Source organism: Pezoporus occidentalis, unplaced genomic scaffold (assembly GCF_034315485.1).
Source record: "Pezoporus occidentalis ecotype Australia unplaced genomic scaffold, CSIRO_AGI_Poc_V1 ctg187, whole genome shotgun sequence".
NCBI lineage: Eukaryota > Metazoa > Chordata > Aves > Psittaciformes > Psittacidae > Pezoporus > Pezoporus occidentalis.
The window spans coordinates 468218-489199 of NW_026913715.1; the positions used below are offsets into that span (position 1 = coordinate 468218).

The 20982-nt window shown below is 58.8% G+C and overlaps 2 protein-coding genes across 2 annotated transcripts in view; both read right to left on the bottom strand.

Moving 5' to 3' along the window:
- Positions 1 to 1967: 1967 nt before the first annotated feature.
- On the bottom strand, positions 1968 to 5299 carry NRARP (NOTCH regulated ankyrin repeat protein). The gene has a single exon (XM_062615963.1). The coding sequence runs from the start codon at positions 5096 to 5098 to the stop codon at positions 4751 to 4753; it is 348 nt and encodes a 115-aa protein (XP_062471947.1). The 5' UTR covers positions 5099 to 5299; the 3' UTR covers positions 1968 to 4750.
- Positions 5300 to 13270: 7971 nt separating this feature from the next.
- The window catches only part of EXD3 (exonuclease 3'-5' domain containing 3), a 286804-nt gene continuing 279092 nt past the window's right edge, over positions 13271 to 20982 (bottom strand). The window contains 1 exon segment of the mRNA XM_062616053.1: positions 13271 to 15037. Coding sequence (XP_062472037.1) covers positions 14724 to 15037 — 314 coding nt within the window. The 3' untranslated portion in view covers positions 13271 to 14723.

Here is a 20982-nt window from a genome sequence, read left to right on the forward strand (position 1 = left end):
AGAAGGAAAAAAAAACAAGTCTTTGGAGTTCCTCGAGTTCTTGGACAGGGTTTCTGCACAAGGAGAGCTGCGGAGCGGGGTGGCCATGGGCCATGCAGGGACCCAGCACTGGGACCATCGCATGTGGGAGCTGGGGGACACAGGGTGATTTGTATTCACCACCCAGCCCATGTCCCCTGCAGAGGTTCTGCTGGAGGCCCCAGCGGTGCAGAGAGGGGCTGTGTGCAGGAATGCAGCTTTGCCTCGAAAAAATCCATGCTTGAGGTGGGGGCTGGAGCCTGGGGATGGTGAAGGGTGAGAGGCTGCCGGGCTGAGCCCAACTGAGCCCAGCTCCGTGGCACCCCAAAGCAGGCACCTGGATGATGTTTCCTGCAGCATCCTGAGCCTGGGGCAGAGATCGGGGGAGGCTGCACCTGCAGGTACAACCCGGCAGCACTGCGATGGTGGGAGCCTTGGTGCCATCACCAATGCTCAAGTGGGACAAAACCCAATGCACACATGTCCCACAGTGAGCAGCTAGCGCAGGACCCTGGGTGATGGACCCTCAGGACCCAGTGTTTGTGAGGGATGGTTTTGGCATCATTGTTTTTTCCCTACTAAAAGCAGGCAGTGACTCGTGCCCATCTTTCCCACGCTGGCAGGAGGTGGCATGGGGCTCGGCACGTTGGGATGGAGGCTGGCCAGCCTGGAAAGGAAAGCCTTTAATCCATGTTTCCTCCACACTGCCATGGGGGACACCCCTCTTGGCGTCCCCGGGAATCCACACCCCAGAGCCAAATCAAGCATGGCACAAATTTCCCAGGGATTCCAGCATTCCCAGAGGTGGCAAAATTATTGATACAGAGAAAGCCCCATGTCCAAACCTCACACTGCTGCCAGTGTGGGAGCCCTGCCTGCATCCTGCCTTCAAAGCCCTGGCTGCAGGCAGGGATCAGCCAACACAGGCTGGGGGCTGCCTCTGCTCTTCCCATTTCCCGGAGCAGCCAGATCTGGCCTGGAAAGCCTCCAGCAGTGCAGGGCTCGGACCACTTTTGGGCACCAGCCTGCTCCAAGCCACACAAGAGGATGGAGATGCCTTTGGGGATGGAGAGCTCATGCTGACCCTCAAACCATGCCCCTTCCAGGAGATAGCTGAAGCCACCATTAGTCTGAAAGCAGCTTCTTTCTCAGAGCCCAAGGGCTTAGAACCAAGGAGCCTGGGCATGTTTGCAGGGGGCCATGGGGTGCTCAGCCAAAAAGGCTGGGGCTGCAGACTCAAACGTGACCACGGTCTTGGTCCATGGGGAGGTCCCAGGACCGGCTGTGGAGCTCCCATCTCACTCCTTGAGGGAAGCTGGTGCTTTAGGAACATCTCAAACACACTGCGACAGCCCCAGCCCAGGGTTTGGTCCAAGCCACCACACCTCCACCAGCCTGTGGGATGGGGTAAACCAGGACAATCCCCCAGAGCCTCAGGGAGCTTCCTGCAGCCCAAAGGCAGGGGCTGCACACTCCAGCCCCCCAGATCAACCCTAACCATCACACGTGGGGATGCATTTAACCCCAGAGGAACCTCAGATACATCAGTATTTTTGACAAGGGCCTTTAGGGACAGGCCAAGGGGAATGGCTTTAACCTGCCAGAGGGGAGACTGAGATGAGCTCTTAGGCAGAAGCTCTTCCCTGTGAGGGTGCTGAGGCGCTGGCACAGGGTGCCCAGAGAAGCTGTGGCTGCCCCATCCCTGGCAGTGTTCAAGGCCAGGTTGGACACAGGGGCTTGGAGCAAGCTGCTCTAGTGGAAGGTGTCCCTGCCCCTGGCAGGAGTTGGAGCTGGAGGAGCTTTGAGGTCCCTTCCAACCCAAACCAGGCTGGGGTTCTGTGATTTGGCACCAAACCAGGGACCTGGGAGGCCCAACCCCCCATCCCCCCACCCCCCCCAGCATCACACACCCCCCCCCCCCCCGTGGGAAGGAACAAACAAGAAAAGCCTTTTTCATTTTTTTATAAAAAGATCAATGAAAAATTTATTTATAAATTTCGCACTCTGGGGCTACACGTCTCTATCATACACTCAGGAATATGCTGTACTGTACAGACTTTATCCAGTTAGAAATGATCATATAGTGACCCACATACAGCTTCAATATAAGCCTAAAAATCCTTAACATTAATTAACATAATTAAAAAAGGTATTCGCATCTAAAGGAAAATCTACAGAAAAACTCCTTTCTGGAGCAATCTGTGCATCAGCTTCAATGTCTGCTTATTCCACTGACATTAGCAATATATTCTTCTTACAAAAATAATAATAAGACCACTGCTGGAAGGCACCAGTCATGCCCGAAGGAGCCTCCCCCACCTGCCTCTTTCCTTGCTTTTCCTTGTACTCCCCGTTTTGGCGTGAAGGGTCAGCAGCACGATGAGCCAACGAGGGGGGCGGGGGGGGGGGGAACCCTCATTTCAATTTGAATCAATCTGCATCCCTTTTATTTCTCAGGATCAAGAGAGACGGGGGGTGGGGGGGGGTGGGGGTTGCATAGAAAATTGAAACTCCAGGGACTAGGAAGGGCAGCAGCTTTTCAGTAAAATACAACAGGGATGTAAAAATACATCAACTCACAATTTCAGAGCAAACCCCCGTCCCCAACGTACAGACTCCCCAAATCTCAGTGTGTCCAAAGCTCCAGGAGGCTGGACAGGAACAATACTTTTCTTCAACGACTCACCCAGCAATTCACACAGGAGATTCACAGTCTCAATAGGTATTTTATAAAAATATAAATATGGGTTACATCATGTTGTCTTTACAACACTGGACAGAGCTCCCTTTAGACTGGGTTTATAACCAAGGCTTCTTTTTAAAAACTCCATCTAGAACTTGGCTTTACAATACACTTTTAATACCATGTCATAAATGTTATGACATTTCCTTGTGGCAAATCCATTTAGTCAAAATAAAAACAAAAAATAATATAAATGTGCAACCATCTGGTAACGACGACAAAACCTTGCTAGAAAAGATCTTGTTCCCACCCCGTCACTGTCACACAGAAGCACCAGGGGAGGTGCTGGACACCCCCTTCCATGCTCACAGAGAAGACTTGGGCCAAGCAGTTCCTTGGGAATGGCAGCATCGGCAGCAGGCGCTTGCGACAGGGCTGCTTCTCTTCTGCGTCTTGAAATCTGGAGCTTTTAAAAGAATCATCTCAAAGAGTTGAAGTGGAGAAAAACCAAAACCAAGCTGCAGTGAACCCACCGGAGACAAAGCGGGATATTCAGTGCAATGGGGAATCATCATGGCAGACTCAAGTGTTTTAGTTTTAAGACTACAACAACAAGAAGGCATATTTCCCAAACCGTATTTCTGAAACACTCACCACCAGCTTCCAACAAAACCAGGCTCACAATCTTCACCCACAAATATATACAGACATGATAAATAGTTAAGACACAACCCAAATAAACCAGCAGGTAACTATTTGCCTTTTTTAATGGGAATGGTTGGGATGCAGGGAGCGAGAGAGGGAGGAGTGGGGAGGCGACAGTGAGACGGATGGCTTTAGTGCAGATGGACAGGGCTGAAGGACCAACGGGAGAGAGGAGACTTCGGAAATCTTCCGCATTTTCCAAATGGATGTTCTTGTGCCATAGCAATAAAAAGCAGCATTTGCGATTATACGTGCAGTCACTTCCGAATGCGACTTCGGGTGGCTTCCTCTTCCTCCCTTTCTTTTATAAATATATATGGAGATATATATATAATATAAAAGACGGGTGAATCTACAGACATCAAAGGAGTCGTTCTGCATTGAGAAGTGTTATCCAAGTTTCACCAAAAGAAAAAAATAATAAAATTCCCAAACTATTTTCAGTAGTTTTCCGGCATCTCTCCAGGCAGCAGAGAGCGCTCGCGGCCCTTCCTGTGCAAAAGCAGCTCCTCTGCCTCCAGAGTTTATTCACTTCTTTAAAAGAAACACAAAAACACAAGTCCAGGATTTGCTAATCCTCCTTTACTCATAAAACCAGAAGGATTCAATGTCTTTTCCTGGGATCTCACGTGTGCTAAACGGATTCAAGGTGGGTGAGGACACAGATTCTCTTCAGACACCCATAAAAAAAATGAAACAAAAAAGAACCAGAGGAGAAAACCCAACGCAAAATACAACAAAACAAGAGCAGTTGGGGTGAGAAAACCGTGTCGGTCGTATTCCAATGGAGTCGCCTTGGGGAAGAGACAAAAATCAGTGGTGGGAAAACACTGGGAGCTTCCTGGAAGAGGAAGGTTTTCCCACTTTTCCTTGCCGGGAAGGGCTGCCGGAAGCCCCCAGCCCATGACAGGGCCTCAGGGGGAACCGGGCACTGGGACAGGGGAGTGAGGGGGGTTCTGGGGAGCGTTGAAATGAATTCGCTTCTGAGCCAGATACTTCAGGTCGGCGGGATGAGGCCAAGGGGAGCGGGGAGGGAGGATTAAATATTAGCGGGGAGGGGACGGGGGAGCCCTTAAAGCATCTGCCCAGATGTCAAACTGAAACCGTGAATACTGTGAGTGCAGCCGAGGTAGATGGAGGAGAAAAAAAAAAACAACAAAACGTATTACAGTAGGAAAACAACCCTTGGAAGGAAAACAACAACAACGAAACAACTTTCGAAGCAGGCGAACGGCGGCGCTTTGCGGGGGGGCCCGGGTCTTCGCCAAATAAACCCCGCGCGGGGCCGGGAGCAGCTTTGGCGGCCGGGTGAGGGGAGGAGGGAGGGGGGGGTTGGCCCCGGCATCACCGGGCACCGGCGGAGTATTTGGCCTTGGTGATCAGGTAGAGGACGATGTCCTGGTGGCCCCCGAAGGCGGCGATGTGCAGCGCGCTCCAGCCGTCCCGGTTGGCCAGGCGAATGTCGGCACCGAACTTGACGAGGAGCTTGACGAGCTCCAGGTTGCCGTCGATGACGGACTGGTGCAGAGCCGTCTGCCCCTCGGGCCCGAAGGAGTTGACGTTGAACTCGCAGTTCGTCATGTTCTGCAGCAGCGACTGCAGCTCCTTCGTGTTCCCGCGCCGCACCGCCTCCTGGAACACGCGCTGGCTCGGCGGCGGCGCCGCGCACGGGGACACCTCGCTCTGGCTCATGCCGCCGCCTCCCGCCCGCCGCCCCGCAGGGACGGCGCCGCCTCCGCCCGCGCGGGCATGCGGTGGGGCTGCGGCGGAGCTGCTGCGGGCGCTGCTGCTGCTGCGGGCGCTGCTGCTGCTGCTGGTGGTGGTGCTGGTGCTGCTGCCGGCGCACAGCGCTCGGGCCCCGCCGCCGATCCCCGCCGGTCCCGTCCCACCGCACAGCTCTCGCTGGCGCCGCCAGCCCCGCGCCGCGCCTTTTACCCGCCCTTTTATTAGCATAACAATGTCACGGTCGTGGCGTCAGCAAGGGGGCGGGGCGCCGCACAGCGCCCCCATTGGAACCGCCGGGAGGGGAGACACGCCCCTCCCCGCCCTCCGCCGTGAGCCGCGCGGGAGGGGGCGGTGGGGGGCGCTCCTGGCTCGGCTCGGCCCGGCCCGGCCCGACTCGGCTCGGACCGTTTCGGCTCGGCTCTGCCCTGCTCGACTCGACTCGTGCCGGAGCCCGGCTCGGCTCGGCTCGGCTCGGCTCGACTGGGCCATGCCCCAGCCCGACTCGGCGCGGTGGCCGCAGGCAGGGGGCACTAACACCCAGGCCGCGCCTCCCGCAGCGCTGCGCTGGAACCGGGCAGAGCCCGTCCCCAGCCGGGACCCCTCCTGGACCCCGCCAGCACCCGCCGGCCCAGCGGGGGCTGCGGGTTTGGGTCCCCGTGACCCAAGAGAAGGGAAAAGCAGCCCAATGACCGAGGGATGTCCGCGGCGCCCGTTTGGCCTCGGGGAGCAAACGGCGAAGGCGGGGGAGGATGCGGCATTTGGCCGGCCGGAGCGGAACGGGAGGTGCGGGAAGAAAGGAATAAGAGTGTTGTAAAGTGGGGGCAGAGCTGCTGTCACCTGCACGCGCCCACTCGTCCGTTTGGGGACGGAAAGGGAGGAATTGGCCAATTGCTCAGTTCAGACTCAGACGATGAAAGACACCACCTCGGAGCCTCCCGTCGTGTCTTCCGTGGTTTGAAAAACCCTGCGTCCATCAGGACGGGAAGCGGCCCCCACTGGGTCCTGCTCCTTCGCTGGGGCAGTCAGACCAGCCCGATCCCGGCTGTAAGGTGCTGTGTGAAGGAGCTCCAGTTTCTCCTCCCACAAGGGTCGGCTTCTCTTGTCTATTTCTGCAGCTGGTTTGTCCCATCCCCATCCTATCCCAGAATCACAGAATCAACCAGGTTGGAAAAGACATTTAAACTCAAGTCCAACCATTCCCAGCACTGCCAAGACCACCCATGGCACTGGGGGCCTCATCTCCACGATGTGTGAACACTTCCGGGGATGGTGACTCCAGCATTGCCCTGAGCAGCCTGTTCCAATGTCTCACCTTATCCCCTTCTCCATTCCTATCCTATACCCATCTCCACACCCATCCCCATGTCCATGCCTACCTCCCTGTCTTCATCCCATCTGTCTCCACCCTCATCCTGTGTCCATCCCCATCCACTCCCTGTTCATCCTACTTCCATGCCCATCACCACCTCCTCCCAGCACCCATCCTATCCCAATCCCTATCCCATCCCCATCTATCACTGACTGGTCTCCATGTCTCCCCCCATTTTGCTTCACTGCCAGAGAGCTTCCATCACATCTTTCTAATGTGAACATGTCAAACTGCATCATCCTAATGGAAAAGGGTGAATCAGGCTGCAGCCATGGACAGAGGCTTTCCTATCCTTTCCTGGTGTCCTGTGCATGCAGCTTCTCTCAGGTTAACCTGGATATGAGGCAGAAGCTCTTCCCTGTGAGGGTGCTGAGGCGCTCGCACAGGGTGCCCAGAGAAGCTGTGGCTGCCCCATCCCTGGCAGTGTTCAAGGCCAGGTTGGACACAGGGGCTTGGAGCAAGCTGCTCTAGTGGAAGGGGTCCCTGCCCGTGGCCGGGGTTGGAATGAACTGCATGAGTTTTAAGGTTCCTTCCAACCCAAACCAGGTTCAGATTCCATAATCCCAGTGTCACAGAGGTATTGACCCCCCTGCCCCGGCACAGGACACAGAGGTGAGTTCAGGCCTCAGGCTCCACGTAAGAACCAGGTTTGACCAAGGAAGATTCCCCCTGGCCTGTCTCATCCCCCTGAGGGCCTCAGCCTGGGCAGGAGGTGGTGGCTCTGCCCTCATCACATGAGCCGTGCTGGCACTGGGGGACACTGGTGTCAATTCCTGCCCTCCTCGCCCGCTGCTGCCCTGATGAGGTGCCATGAGTCACGGTGACTCACGGGGAGTTACAGTTGTGCCCAGGGGTCTGGCACAGCCCAGAGCACCAAGAGCCACAGAACAGCCTTTAGCTGGGGAGTGCTGCAGGCATGGCAGTCACCCTGCAAACCCATCATGGCAAAGCTGGCCAAGGGGAAGCAGCATAGGATCACAGAGTCAGACTGGTTTGGTTTGGAAGGGACCTTAAAGCTCCTCCAGCTCCAACCCCTGCCACGGGCAGGGACCCCTTCCACTAGAGCAGCTTGCTCCAAGCCCCTGTGTCCAACCTGGCCTTGAACACTGACAGGGATGGGGCAGCCACAGCTTCTCTGGGCATCGTGTGCCAGCATGTGGCAGTTCTGCCTGAGCTTGGTGGTGTGGTGGTTGCAGTGGCCTGGGTGCCAAGGCTCACCCTCTCCTTTCCGCTCCTAAATATCCCAGGACAGCTGATGTGATGCATTTACAGGCTGTATCCTGGGAGGTGTCGATCCCTCTCAGAGACCCGTGGGAGAGTGGGAATTGCTCACACCTCCCCGGTCTGGGGCTCAGCCAGTTACATCCTCGCAAGCAAATCTGCGTTTGCCAGTGACACTGGTGAGAAAAGCCAAGAGCCCGGGCAGGGACCCAGCCATGCAAATGTTCAGGGCTGGCAGGTGGGGGCAGGACTCGGCCTGGGAACGGCGCCAGAGAGGAGGAAAACAGCAAAAACAACCCAGGAAAAAAAAAAAAAAGGAAACTAAACCGGCCCTTTTGCAATCCTGCATCTCAGCTCCGGTTTGGTCCCGGCTCCGGAACAGGAGCGGAGCCGGTGCGGTGTGACGGCCGCGCCAGGTCCCCGCACAGAGCCGGCGAGGGGCTGCGGTGGGCACCGGGAGGCCCCTTTCCTCCCCCCTGTGCTCACTTGGTGGGGCCCCCAAAACCAGGAGAGTCGTGTCCCCCGTGTCCCCCCTGTCCCCCCCCCAAGTGATTCGTCTGCTCCCCTCTGCGCGCAGAGGAAGCCGCGGCCGGGCGAGCAGTGCCGGAGCGGGCGCTCACGCTGCAGCCGCGGCACAAATCTCCCTCTCGAGAGACCGAGTCCCCCGCAGCTCGGCGGAGCCCCGGCCGGGAGGAGAAGCGGCGGCGGGGCTGCAGCCACCCTGCGCCGGGCGCGTTGTGCCGGGCACGTCGCGCCCGCTCCCAACAAAGCCAAGCGGGCACTGCCCGCGCTCCGGATGAGGCGGCGAGAGCCCAGCCGCCCCCGGAGGCCTCCTCCTGGGGAGCCCGGAGCGGGGGGACGGATGCGGGGCAGGCGGGAGGGGGCGTGCCCCCACTTAATTCATTAGGATGTGTCGGGGAGCGTGGGAAAGACGGGAGCGTTTCTTCCCAGCGCTGAGCCCCAGCGGAGGCGCGCGCGGAGCGACCTGGCCGCGCCGCTCCCGCAGGAAGCGCCGAGGTTTCCTCTGCCGCTGGGCCCGCTCGAGCTCTGCCCGCGGCTCCTGGGCAGAGCGGGTGCCAGGGCCCCCGGGGGGAACGTGGCGCTTGGCCGAGGCCGCCTGCCCGGGCCTGGGGATGCAGCGGGGAAGGGAGCCCGTGTGGGGTGCGGGTGGGAACAGGGCTCCCTGCGCAGATCCGCCCTCGGATCCGTGTGGAGATCTTCACTTTTGGAGGGGGGAGCTCTGCCCCAGGGAGCTGCTCCTGGCAAGGGAGCCGCAGGGAAGGGGCTGCGGGTGTGTGTGTGTCTCAGGAGAAAACCTTCCTCTGCGCTGCCTGTGAGCTGCAGTGCTTACAGTGGGGCATAAGCAGGGGCACGCACAGCAACGGGACGAGCCTCCTGCTCTCCCCATGGACACCACACCCCGTGAGCACCCAGGCAGTGCCCTGGGTGGGCTGGGCTCCTGCCTGGCCTGTGGGCAGAAGCTGGGATTTGTAAGAGAAACCTCGTGCTTGTGTGGTGCAGACACATGTGAGGGGTCCCCGTGTCCTCTGCAGGGAGCAGAGCTCTCATGGGTGGTTCAGGGAAGCCCTGCGGACAAGGGGAGGCTCCCGGATCCTCCAGCCTCCTGGGACACCCACACTGCAGGGGCCACCATGGGAATGTGGGCTGGGGACTGCCACTTCCCACAGGTGCCACCGTGGGTGCTGGTCGGCGTGTTCCTCCCCTCCCAGCCTGTGACAAATGGGATTTAAAACCTGAGCGAGACCCAAACATGGTTATAACCCTGTGCATGGCCATTGTCCTTGGGGCAGACACAGGCAGGGTCATCACTGCCTGCCTGGCCTCTGGGCTGGAGGACCCCAGGTGCTGCAGGGGCTGCAGTGACGCAGCTGGGCTGTGCATGTTGGGTGGTCGCACCACAGCTCAGCCTCTGACCATTCCAGTGTCCTGTCACCAGTCCTTATCCTGTTGGAAATGGTGCAGCTCTTCTGATGTAAACCACAGCCTCTATCATAGTGAGAATCATAGAATCCTAGACTGGTTTGGGTTGGAAGGGACCTGAAAACTCATCCAGTTCCAACCCGTGCCACGGGCAGGGACCCCTTCCACTAGAGCAGCTTGCTCCAAGCCCCTGTGTCCAACCTGGCCTTGAACACTGCCAGGGAGGAGGCATCCCCATGTCCATGGGAAAAATTCTGTTTGCACAAGAGGCCACCAACTGGGACACTGTGGGGGCTGGAGAGCTCCTGCCTGGTGACACAGGCAGAGTCCCCCAGTTGTGCTGGTGTCCCGGTGCTGCTGGGCCACAGTGATGGCTGTGCCATCACCTTGACTGATGTCCCTGCTGCAGCTGAGCACTCATGTACCAAACTGCCCTGGCTTGAGCCCATGTTCTGCTGCACTGGTATCATTCCATGTGCCTGGCAATTGTTTGTAGGGCTTCTGGTGCTGGAAAACTGGTACTTGGAGGGACCAAATACCCACTTCGTGGTGATGATACAGTCAACTGGAGGTAGAGACCTTAGTGGTATGTGGCCTGGGCCAACCTCTTCATCTTTGGCTATAATTACCTTGCCCTGGGCCACCAGAATGAGCTTGTGTTGAATCCCCTGTTGGTGGAGGGCTTTGGCACTGGGAAATGCTCATCTCCTGAGACATGCGGTCCCCAGGGCCACTTGTTTGATGGTGCTGTGCGGTCACTCCTTGGTGGTGCTGCTGGAATGGGGGTACCCAACACGGGGACTGCCTCAGTGGGGACATCCCTGGGGCCAAAGCATGCTCAGGGGTGACGTGGCCATACCCGCTGTGGGGCACACGGTGAGGCAGGCCTGGTGAGCTGGTAGAAGCTCATTTGCCTGAGAGTCATGCCCACATATTGGCAGCCGATGGGAGGCTCCGGTCCCAGGCTATTTCCCAGGGAGCAAACATCCTCTTGATGCAAATCTCCCTCCTCACGTGGCACTGACACCTCTCTCCTCTCCCACCCCCGGCGAGGGGCCAGCAGGAGCGACCCCCTGCCCGTGGGAGCTGCGGCTCTTCTGTGTGGGGCAGCAAAGGGCCTGAGCTCGCAGCCAGCCTCAGGCTTGGCAGCGCTGGGCCCGTGCCCAGGAACACACCAGCTTGTTTGAACCCGGCAGCCGAGCAACTGGGAGCGCGATCGGAGCATCCGTCTGTAAGCGCAGCTCCGCATCCAGGATGGGCAGCGGGACAGCCCTCGCCCTCCTGCTCCTCCCTGCTCCGCCAGCTGCCTGCAGCACCGGCCAGCCCTGGTTCAAGGCACAAAGTCACGTCAGGGAAAACCGAGCTGATTCCTCCGAGCCGGTCAAATAAGCGATGAGGTTTCCGCTCCAGATTACAGGAGGAAGGAAGTTTGCTCGGAAGAGGATGGGGATAAGGTGGGGGAGAAAGGAGGGAAGCACATTCCTGCCTGATGAGGAACAATGTTGATATATTCATTTGTAAACTAAAGCTGGCCTGAGTGCCAAACACCTTGTCCCCATCAAGCTCTGAGGATATGTGAGGTGTACACAAGGCGAGGAGAGGAACCTGCCTCACATCCGATGCAGCGTGTGATTCCTCAGGGTGCTCATTGAGGTCTCATTCAGCCTGGCGGGATAATAAACTCTTCCTGGTGCTGTGTCATCACAGGGTCCCCCTGTGATCGCATCCTGCAATACAGGGGCAGGAGCTGTGTGCAGGGGAAGTGACGTGGGGACCTAAGGGGATCAAAGGGCTCTTGGCATGGGCAGCCCACCCACCCCTGTGACACTACTGCCACATGATCAAATGGCTCCATAAACCCACGGAGGGCTCGATGCTGCCCTAAGAAATGTTAAACATTTCTATGGCACAAACAGTGGGATTTTTAATATGTATTTTGTTAAGTAACTGGATAGGGGAACACTGTTGTAGGTTGATTAAAAACCTGATTTGGCTCCCTTTGATCTGTATCCACCATTCAAAACTGAGCAATTTATTACTTCCTGGATGCTCCTCAAGGCGAGTCCCATGTGGAGCTTGATGTTCAGTGTGTCTGTGACTGGAGCTGATCCTGCTGCACAGATCCTGCCTGCAGGCAGCAGAAAGGGAGAGGTGCTGTGCTGGGTCTCAGCTGCTGTTCCCGGCCCCAGGAGCTGGATGTGACCCTTTGGGAACTGTTTTGTTCCACGCCCACATGGAACACGACCTGCTTATGTCTGTCCTCAGCTTATGTCCTCCTACAGCAGGTTCCAGTGTGGCGAGCCTGCCCAGCACAAGTGCCAGCAGCCCAGGCAGTGAGCACAAGAGCTTCCCACAGACTGACAGGGATGGCAGGGAGATAAAGCGCTGGAGGTGGCCAGGAGGGATCCTGCCACCCCCAGGGATCACAGGAATGGGCTCTTCCCCACAGCTGCGTGGCCAGGAGTCCCCCAGGGCAAGGGACAGGGTTAGTGAGCCCCGCTGTCCCCCTGCCAGTTCCCCTCCGCACTGGAAGCGCTGGCAGTAAAGAGAAACCACAGCTCCCAGACCCCAGTGAAGAGAGGCTGGCAGTGCCCCGGGGGTGCTGGGGGTGCTAGGGTGCAGCTCTGACCTCCCGGGTGACTCATGTTGGGGTCGCTCAGGCGCTTCCCCCAGGCGGGGCCCGGAAAGGCTCCTCGCTGAAGCACCGCTCACTGCAGGGGCCGGCAGCATCCCTGCTTCCCACAGCAGCCCTGGCGCGGCAGGATGCTGACACACGTGTGAGTCCGTGTGGAGCCGGGGGCTTGGGCTGCTGAGGGTAGAGGGGCTGTGGCAAAGCAGGACCTTGTCCTCCTTCTGCTCATGGGACACTCGTCAGGGTCCGCACGTGCTGCTCCAGGGACGCGAGGGTCTGGTTGCCCACAAGGACGTGATAAGGCACATAAGCATTCATAGAGGAGGTGGCAGGATGCACTGGAGGAGCTGAGCATCGAGGGCACTGGCACCAGAGGGGAGTGACTGTAAGGGCACGCTGCTTCCAGGCATTGGATGGGTCATCTGGACACACAGGGACAGTGGGAAAACCCCCGAGGCAGAGGACAGCACAAGGCTGAGGGTGGCAAACCCAGCACCCTGTGGCCATGGGGCAGTGGGTGCCCCAGGGGGGTGCTGAGGGTCCCTCAGCAGGGATCCCACGTGCCCCTTTCTGCAGGTCTCCCACCACCCAGCCTGGACACTTGATGGGAAGCCTTGTAACAATGCCAGTGCAGCACAACACACTTTATCCTCTGCTGTCACTGCTGGGCCCCAAACTGTTGCACCAGAAACATAAAATAACTCGGAGGTAAAAGTGAAGAGGAAATTCCCTTAGACAGAGGGAATTAAGAAATTAATGCCTAGAGAGTGCACAGCTGGAAACACAGGACATAAACCAGTTCCTCCATGTCTACAACTGAGGAGTAACAAAATGTGGAAAAATGATGCCACTAAGGGTGATACCCAACCAAGAGACATGGGGACGGAGGTGATGGTGAAAAAGTGGGTTTAGGGCACATCTACAGCAGCCAGTGTCAAAATAGTCAGTGCCCTGCAGCACAGCCGGAGCAGGGGGTCTCACTGGTGCATGACCCTGGTCCCACAGATACTGCTTTGATGGTGATGCTCAGCCATGGAGGAGGCTTTCATTCCAAGCTCTACCAAGCCAAGTGCAGGGAAGGAGGGAAAATAACCCTCCAACCCTCCCCTGGAAACACAGATCCTTGTAGCTGCTTCTGGCCAGCACCAGACCCACAAGCCATCGTGTCCTGATGGGAAGGGGAGAGGCTCAGCATCCCTGCCCTTACACAGGCACAGGGTGGGCACAGGGGTCCTCTGCCATCTTCTGATGGAAATCAGGACAAAACAGCACACACTGACCATAGGAAGTGTCACCAGGGTCAACAGGGACTGCTGGGGTGCAGTATGGGGATGGCCACCTTATAAGGTCACTTGTAGTAAACGCTGGGCAGTAGCCATGGAAATAGGGATGTTTAAAGTGGAAAAAGTGATTTTTTGCCCATGGGCTGAGCTGGGAGGGGTGAGATGTCCCTGGGGGAAGGCACCGTGTAGCCAGGAGCTCGGGGAGAGGGGACGCGAGCCTCGGGCTGCCTATGGGTAAATGTCCCAGCAGTGCTCAGCCCCTTGGGACATCAACCCCTGTGCCCACCCATTGCCTCCAAGGATGGAGAAGGCTCAGGGGGACCTGATCACTGCCTACAAGTGCCTGACAGGAGGATGGAGCCAGGAGGGGCTGGGCTCTGCTCCCAAGGAACAAGGGATGGGACAAGAGGAAACGGCCTCAAGCTGCACCAGGGCAGGTTTAGATGGAGCTGAGGAACAATTCCTGCCCCAGAGGGTGCTCAGGCATTGGAACAGGCTGCCCAGGGCAGGGCTGCAGTCACCGTCCCTGCAAGTGTTCACACAGCGTGGAGCCGAGGCCTCAGTGCCATGGGGCAGTGGTGGCCTTGGCAGTGCTGGGGTAAGGGTTGGACTGGGTGAGCTTAAAGGGCTTTTCCAACCTGGTTGATTCTGTGATGCTATGAATGCCAGGAGAGCTTCCGGGAGAGCTGGACCAGGGTCACTGTGGATGCTGGGGATGGGTTGTGCTATAAGACAAGTCCCACAGGCCGGGGAGTGAGCTGGCACTGGAGCTGCTCTCTGCCCTTTGCTGCTGTTAGGAACACAGCTCCCAGCACCCCAGCATGAGCCCCTGGGCAAGGATGCTGGGGCTTGATGGGTGCCATGCGGTTGGCACTGCCTGGGTGGTGTTTGGGAGAGCTCTCCCACCCTCTTGCCATGCCTAGCCTGGAAGGAGGCAGAGCTAAAGCAAAGGCTCCGTTCTCCAGCCAATTCTGGTTTGATCTCATGGAGGTCACTTACTTTCAGCTGTCCCAAACCATCAGTGCAAGTGGGACAGTCCCCTCCACTGCAGACCCTGAAACAAGAGCCCTTCCCTTCCAGCCCCGCACCCCAAACCCAGGGCCCCAAATCTGTGTCCATCGCCCTGTGGAGCCCCTGTGTCCTCCCTCAACTCAGCTCATAGATGGTCTGCTTGTCCCTGCTGGTGACAAGAACATCCCGAAACTGGGAGACAACGCGTCCAAAATGGGAGCCTTCCCAGAACACCTTCCCGCAGCCGGTGCAGCAATAGAAGTGCGTGAGCTTGGCGTTGTCCAGCACCCCCGGGGGGATGGCAGCGACCTGCAGCACCGTGCCCCTTGCCAGCACTGGTCCCTCCGGCCGCTCGGGGTGTGTGGAGCAGCAGGGCTGGGCTGTGCCATGGGAGGACACAGCAGCATCGCAGCCCCGATGGGGCTTCTCCTCACAGCTCACCAGGCAGCCTGTGGGAAGAGAGGACAGCAGATAAACCATCAGGCAGTAGCATGAGGAGCGGTGTCTGCCCTCAGCCACACGAACCACTGTGAGGTGTCTGTCATCCCTGCGGGGAGTCCAGGCCCTGTGATGCATCCCGGTGATGAGCATCCTGGGAGTCCGGGAGAAGGTGGCCACCAGCACCCACCAACTGCCTGCCCCGAGCACGGCACCCAGGCAGCCTCCTGTCCCCAGCAGCTCCTCTGTTGTGTTCTCCTGAGCCTGGGCAGCATCGGGTCTGCACCAGTAACTGCACCAGTGCTTCTGCAGTACTGGATTTACCTCCCTGTGCAGGTCAGGTGAGGCTTCTCTCCAGTGTGGGCTGTGTCCCCCCCCCAGCCTGGGCTATCTTACAGGGCAAGCAAACAGCAAGGGAAGCCCTTACTGCTGCTTTCATTACACACAGCCATTAACAGCTGTCTGCAGTGCTCATAGAATAGTGGAATCCCAGACTGGTTTGGGTTGAAGGGACCTAAAAGCTCATCCAGTTTCAACTCCCTGCCATGGGCAGGGACACCTTCCACTAGAGCAGCTTGCTCCAAGCCCTGTCCAACCTGGCACCCACAATTCTCAGAGCTGCCCAAGAACACTGGTGTTAGGGGTGTGTGTGACACCCAGCAAGGGGCACAGTGTGGTGCAACCTGGGGCCATGTCCTGTGAGGGGTCCCGTGTCCTGGGCCCTGTCCTGGGTTGCATCACTGCCATCACCGAGTGCCACCAGCCCTGTGGCATTCCTGGCAGCTCATGCAGGTTTCCCAACATCCAGGCAGTGGAAGCCAAGGGCTGAGCTGCCTCCCACCCATCAGGAGCTGCAGCCAGGGGTGGCTCTGGTCACTGCCATGGATGACAGTTTTGGCAGGGGGAGCCTCAGCCTGCCCAGGCATCAAGACAAAAGGCATCCTGCATTGCTCCAGCAGCACCTCTGGGCACCCAGCCTGCCCCTCTGGGGGTGCAGACGCAGCTGTGCTGGGAGCCAGCTGTGACACAGGAACACCCCTATTCCCAGGTGGCTTTTCCCTGCATCCCAACACCAGCAGGAGCTGGGGTATGCTAGGGATTACTGTGGGATGAGGACAGCCCTGGAATGGCCACTGTGTCCCAGCACAGACCCCATGGCTGCCAGGCAGGGCTTGGACCCACCACTGCATGAGCAAAAAGAGCCACAGTCCAGGAGAGCTGCAGGAGGCTCAGCTCACACCGGCCTCTGGTTCAGGGGGATCCCCCGAGCCCCCCAGGCCCTTCCACATCTTCCCAGAGGAGACGACGAGCCCAGTCTGGTGGGGGTGGTCCCCCCTCATTCCCAGCAGACACCCAGCCACACGCAGGGTCAAGCCTGTCACTGCACGTGTTCTCAGGGTGTTTTGCAGACCAGCCCTGGACCAGCACACAACCTCAGGGCTGGGGTCTGCTGACACAACACAAGCAGCCCCAAGCTCAGACCCAGCCACTGGCCCAGAACTGAGCTCACCATTGCTGTGCCCTGGGCATCCCACGGCCCCTCTCATGGATGTGCCTTTCCCACATCCTCTGCATTTCCTTGGGACACAGCATCCATTCTCAGAGAGGAACCAGTGACTTCATTTTCCCATCTTCACCCAGTTTGGCATGAGATAAAGCACCGGGGCTGCTCTCAGGACATCCCTGAGCTGGCTGGAGCAAGGATGTGAAGGAGAATCCCTGTTCCCAGGGTTTCCTCCTGGACAGAGCCCATCAGTAGGTGGCAGATCCCTCTGCCCTGTGCTGCACGATGTTGTGGGGTGGCCTCAGCCTGGGTATGCTGAGGAGGCCAAGCTGCAGGATGCACCTTCAAGCACAGGAACCACAGACAACCTGCATAGCCTGGGCCAGCACATTTCTCCTCAGTATCTACCATATGGACACAAATTTGCCTTTCCCCCTGTTTCTATTCATTGTGCCTGCTCTTGAGCACTGGAACCTCTGCATCTGCCTCCAGGACCCTGACGGGAGGGACATCGACCTTGGGTGGCATTTCTGGATCCAGCCCGAATGGAAAGGATGCTGCCAGCAGCCAGCACCACTGCAGCACCTTTCCCCTTCATGGATACCTGAACAATCCCTTGGCCTCACCCTGCAGCACCCAAACCCCACCAGCGCCAGGGTACACACACCCCATGTGCTCTCCTTTCTGACATGCTCCATTAGCTGCCCTGCTGCCGGGGGTGAAGGCAAGTGTGGACCCCCCCTGCAAGGGGGATGATGAAACCTCCAGCTCCCCCCCAGACTCCAATCCCACCCCCTGGGCTCATGAGAAAAAGGCAGGGAGGAAAAGTTCATCCCTTAAAAGCCCTGGGAGAGAAAGGCCATGATGGTCACCCACTAGTTTTGCCTTTCACTTGCACCAGCCCCCACCTAATTGTGGCTCTTCAAAGGGTTGAAAATGCTACATCACTTCAAAGTGACCATTTCTGAATGGGAGCTTGTAAAACCCCTTCTCCCCCTCCCACCAAATTCTTTCGAGGGCTTTTGAAGCTGCCTGCGCTCCCCTTGCCGCCGCCGTGGTGAAGGGGCCATGGGGCGCCAGGCACACGGTGCCAGCCGGGCATGGGGTGAAACCTGCACCAGGAGGAGGTCAGCTCCCACAGGAGGAAAGGGGTTTTCCCGCAGAAAAGGAGGGATTTTTTGAAGGAGGGTTTTTTCTGCCCTTTGAGATAGGCAGAGACCGCAGAGCTCCTGCAGGGCTGCACGGCAGAGCTATGCTGGAGAGGGAGCAAAAGGCATGTGTGGGGTGCGTGGGGCCCGGGGAGCCAAGCGTGTCCTCCCCATGTGCCAGGAGGGTTTCAGGTCCGTGGCTTTCAGAGCTGTGTGATGGCTCACACCAAAGGCTGGGTTCCCACCGCATCTCTGCGGAGGAGAAATGAAAGCGATTCCTTACCAAATCGATTCGAAACACCTCTTGGGAACTAATAATCCCATTAGAAAACATCCCAGAAATAAAAAGCCCTTTTGCCTCTCACTCACCTCTCCCCCTCTTGCCCAGGTCACTCTGGGGGTGACAGGGCTCCAGTGGGGGCTGAGCCCCGCAGCCCCTCAGCACCCAGGGGCTGAGCCCCTACACGTGTTGGTGCCCTGGAGCTCCATGGGCAGCAAGGATGGTGCTGGTGCTGCAGCTGCAGCCCTGCGCAGCGCAGAGCCACCTCCTCCTGCCCTGACATGTGCTGCTGCTCACATCTCCAGCCCCTGCTGACCCGTGGGAACAGCACAAACCGCTGCTGTTCCCACCCATGGACACGTCTCAGTGAGTGCTGCCATGTCCAGGGGAAAGGGGACGCTGCAAGTCCCCAGTTCTGCTTGTTTCTGCATCAGGTTCTTCCCTGGGCTGAACAGGGCCACCCTGTTCGTGGGATCCCACTCTGCAGCAGCCCTGCTTCATGCCAAAGCCACTGGCACGCACCCCAGAGCTGGGCTGGCCCCATGCTCTGCAAGGTGGAGGGCAGCAGGAGCCCCACCAGCCCAGGGGGGACCACCTTGCTTCAGCCCCCAGGCTCAGGCAGTGCGGAAGAGCCACAGCAAAGCCTCATCTCATGCCCTGGGGCACTGCATAGCTCCTGGTGGTACCTTCACCCCGGGGAGCAGGGCTGTGTGCCCCTAGGGCACGGCAGCATCTGGGGGCTTGGATGATGGTCCCACATGAATCCTGAGCAGGGGGCTGTGGTGGGCAAAGTGACGTGTCCCAAAAGCCACAGGGAAGGCAGGGATGGGACAGGAGCTCCAGTTCCACGTGCCCCACAGCAAGGTCCTGCTCACAGGCCGGGGGGCTGAGCCCAGTGGGAGGGATGTGGGACAGGGCACAGGCTGCCTGCAGCGGGCAGGGGGATGTGCACCCCCTGCTGAGAGAGAGGCCCTTAGCGGTGTAGGGTCATGCTGAAAGGCCACTGTGATGGTTGCACTGATGACCTGCAGTCCCTACAGCCCATTCTGTCAGTTACGAGGTCCTGGGTCAGAATTACTGGGACAGCACTGGGACTCCCCACTGCAGGATGGGAGGCACAGCAGGGCCTGGGAAGCCAGAACAGAGAAGGATCAGGGCAAACCCCTGGAGCTGAGTCCATTCCCCTTTCCTAGACCACACAGCCCCAGTTTCATGGAATCCCAGAGTGGCTGGGGCTGGAAGGGACCTTAAAGCTCCTCCATCTCCAACCCCTGCCACGGGCAGGGACCCCTTCCACTAGAGCAGCTTGCTCCAAGCCCCTGTGTCCAACCTGGCCTTGAGCACTGCCAGGGATGGGGCAGCCACAGCTTCTCTGGGCACCCTGTGCCAGCGCCTCAGCACCCTCACAGGGAAGAGCTTCTGCCTAAGAGCTCATCTCAGTCTCCCCTCGGGCAGGTTAAAGCCATTCCCCTTGGCCTGTCCCTACAGGCCCTTGTCCCAAGCCCCTCTCCAGCTTTCCTGCAGCCCCTTCAGGCACTGGAGCTGCTCTCAGGTCTCCCCTTCAGGAGCCTTCTCTTCTCCAGGCTGCCCCAGCCCAGCTCTCTCAGCCTGGCTCCAGAGCAGAGCTGCTCCAGCCCTCGCAGCATCTCCATGGCCTCCCTTGGGCTCACTCCATCAGCTCCACGTCCCTCTTGTGCTGAAGCCCCAGAGCTGCAGGGGGGGTCTCCCCAGAGCACAGCAGAGGGGCAGGATCCCCTCCCTGAGCTGCTGCTCACGCTCTGGGGGTGCAGCCCAGCACAGGGGGCAGGGGGGTCCAGTGCTGCCCTTGTGCACTGGAAACACAAAGGTGGCTGCCCCCCGCGGCCGCCGGGAGCTCCCGCACAGAGCCCGGCCCCGGGACGTGTCTGCAGCTCCGGTCCCGGCTCAGAGCCAGGCCTGGGGCAGGGGCCGGTCCCGGCTGGCGCTGCTCCTCGCCCCGCAGCTCCGCAGCAGGAGCCGCGCTGCAGCCTGGCAGCGGTTGTGCAAGGAGAGCCCTCCCGCAGCCGCAGCCGCAGCCGCTCCATCCGCCTCAGTCAGGAGCCCTCGTTGGGCAACTGAGGCGGAGGTGTTTTGGAGAAAGCGCCTCGTAAAGGCTGAGAGAGACCTGGGAGCATTCCTGGAGTACAAAGTGCATGGGAAACCTGGCCGCGGTGAGAGATCGAGCCGGATAAGAGGAGTTACGAGCCTGAGAACCACGCTGGATTGCAGGGCGCTGGAGATGCCTGGTTATCTTTTCCTCCTCGGTAAGACTGATAAGCAAAGGACAAAGGACCCAGGATTGAGCAACTCGGGGCTGCAGCAGCCCCGGCTACAATCTTGAGACGTTCCCAGGGTGGAGGAGGGAGGATGAGCTCAAGGCAAGAGGCACCTTCAGCGGCTCTCATCTCCTGTGCTGCTGTGGGAGCACCCACCGCTGGACGGGAGCACCAGAGAGTCCAAACCTCTTCCTGGAGTGCCCATAGAACCACTGAATCAGCCAGGCTGGAAAAGCCCTTCAAGCTCATCCAGTCCAACCCTTACCCCAGCACTGCCAAGGCCACCACTGCCCCATGGCACTGAGGCCTCGGCTCCACGCTGTGTGAACACTTGCAGGGACGGTGACTGCAGCCCTGCCCTGGGCAGCCTGTTCCAATGCCTGAGCACCCTCTGGGGCAGGAATTGTTCCTCAGCTCCATCTAAACCTGCCCTGGTGCAGCTTGAGGCCGTTTCCTCTTGTCCCATCCCTTGTTCCTTGGGAGCAGAGCCCAGCCCCTCCTGGCTCCATCCTCCTGTCAGGCACTTGTAGGGAGCCATCAGGTCCCCCCTGAGCCTTCTCCACACTGAGCCCCCCAGGTCCCTCAGCCCTTTCCCATCACACTTGTGCTCCAGGCCCTACACCAGCTCCATTGCCCTTCTCTGGCCCCGCTCCAGCACCTCAGTGTCTCTCTTGTAATGTCCCTTATTCAGCACAGCACCACTGTCAGTGGGTACACGCAGGGCCCTGCA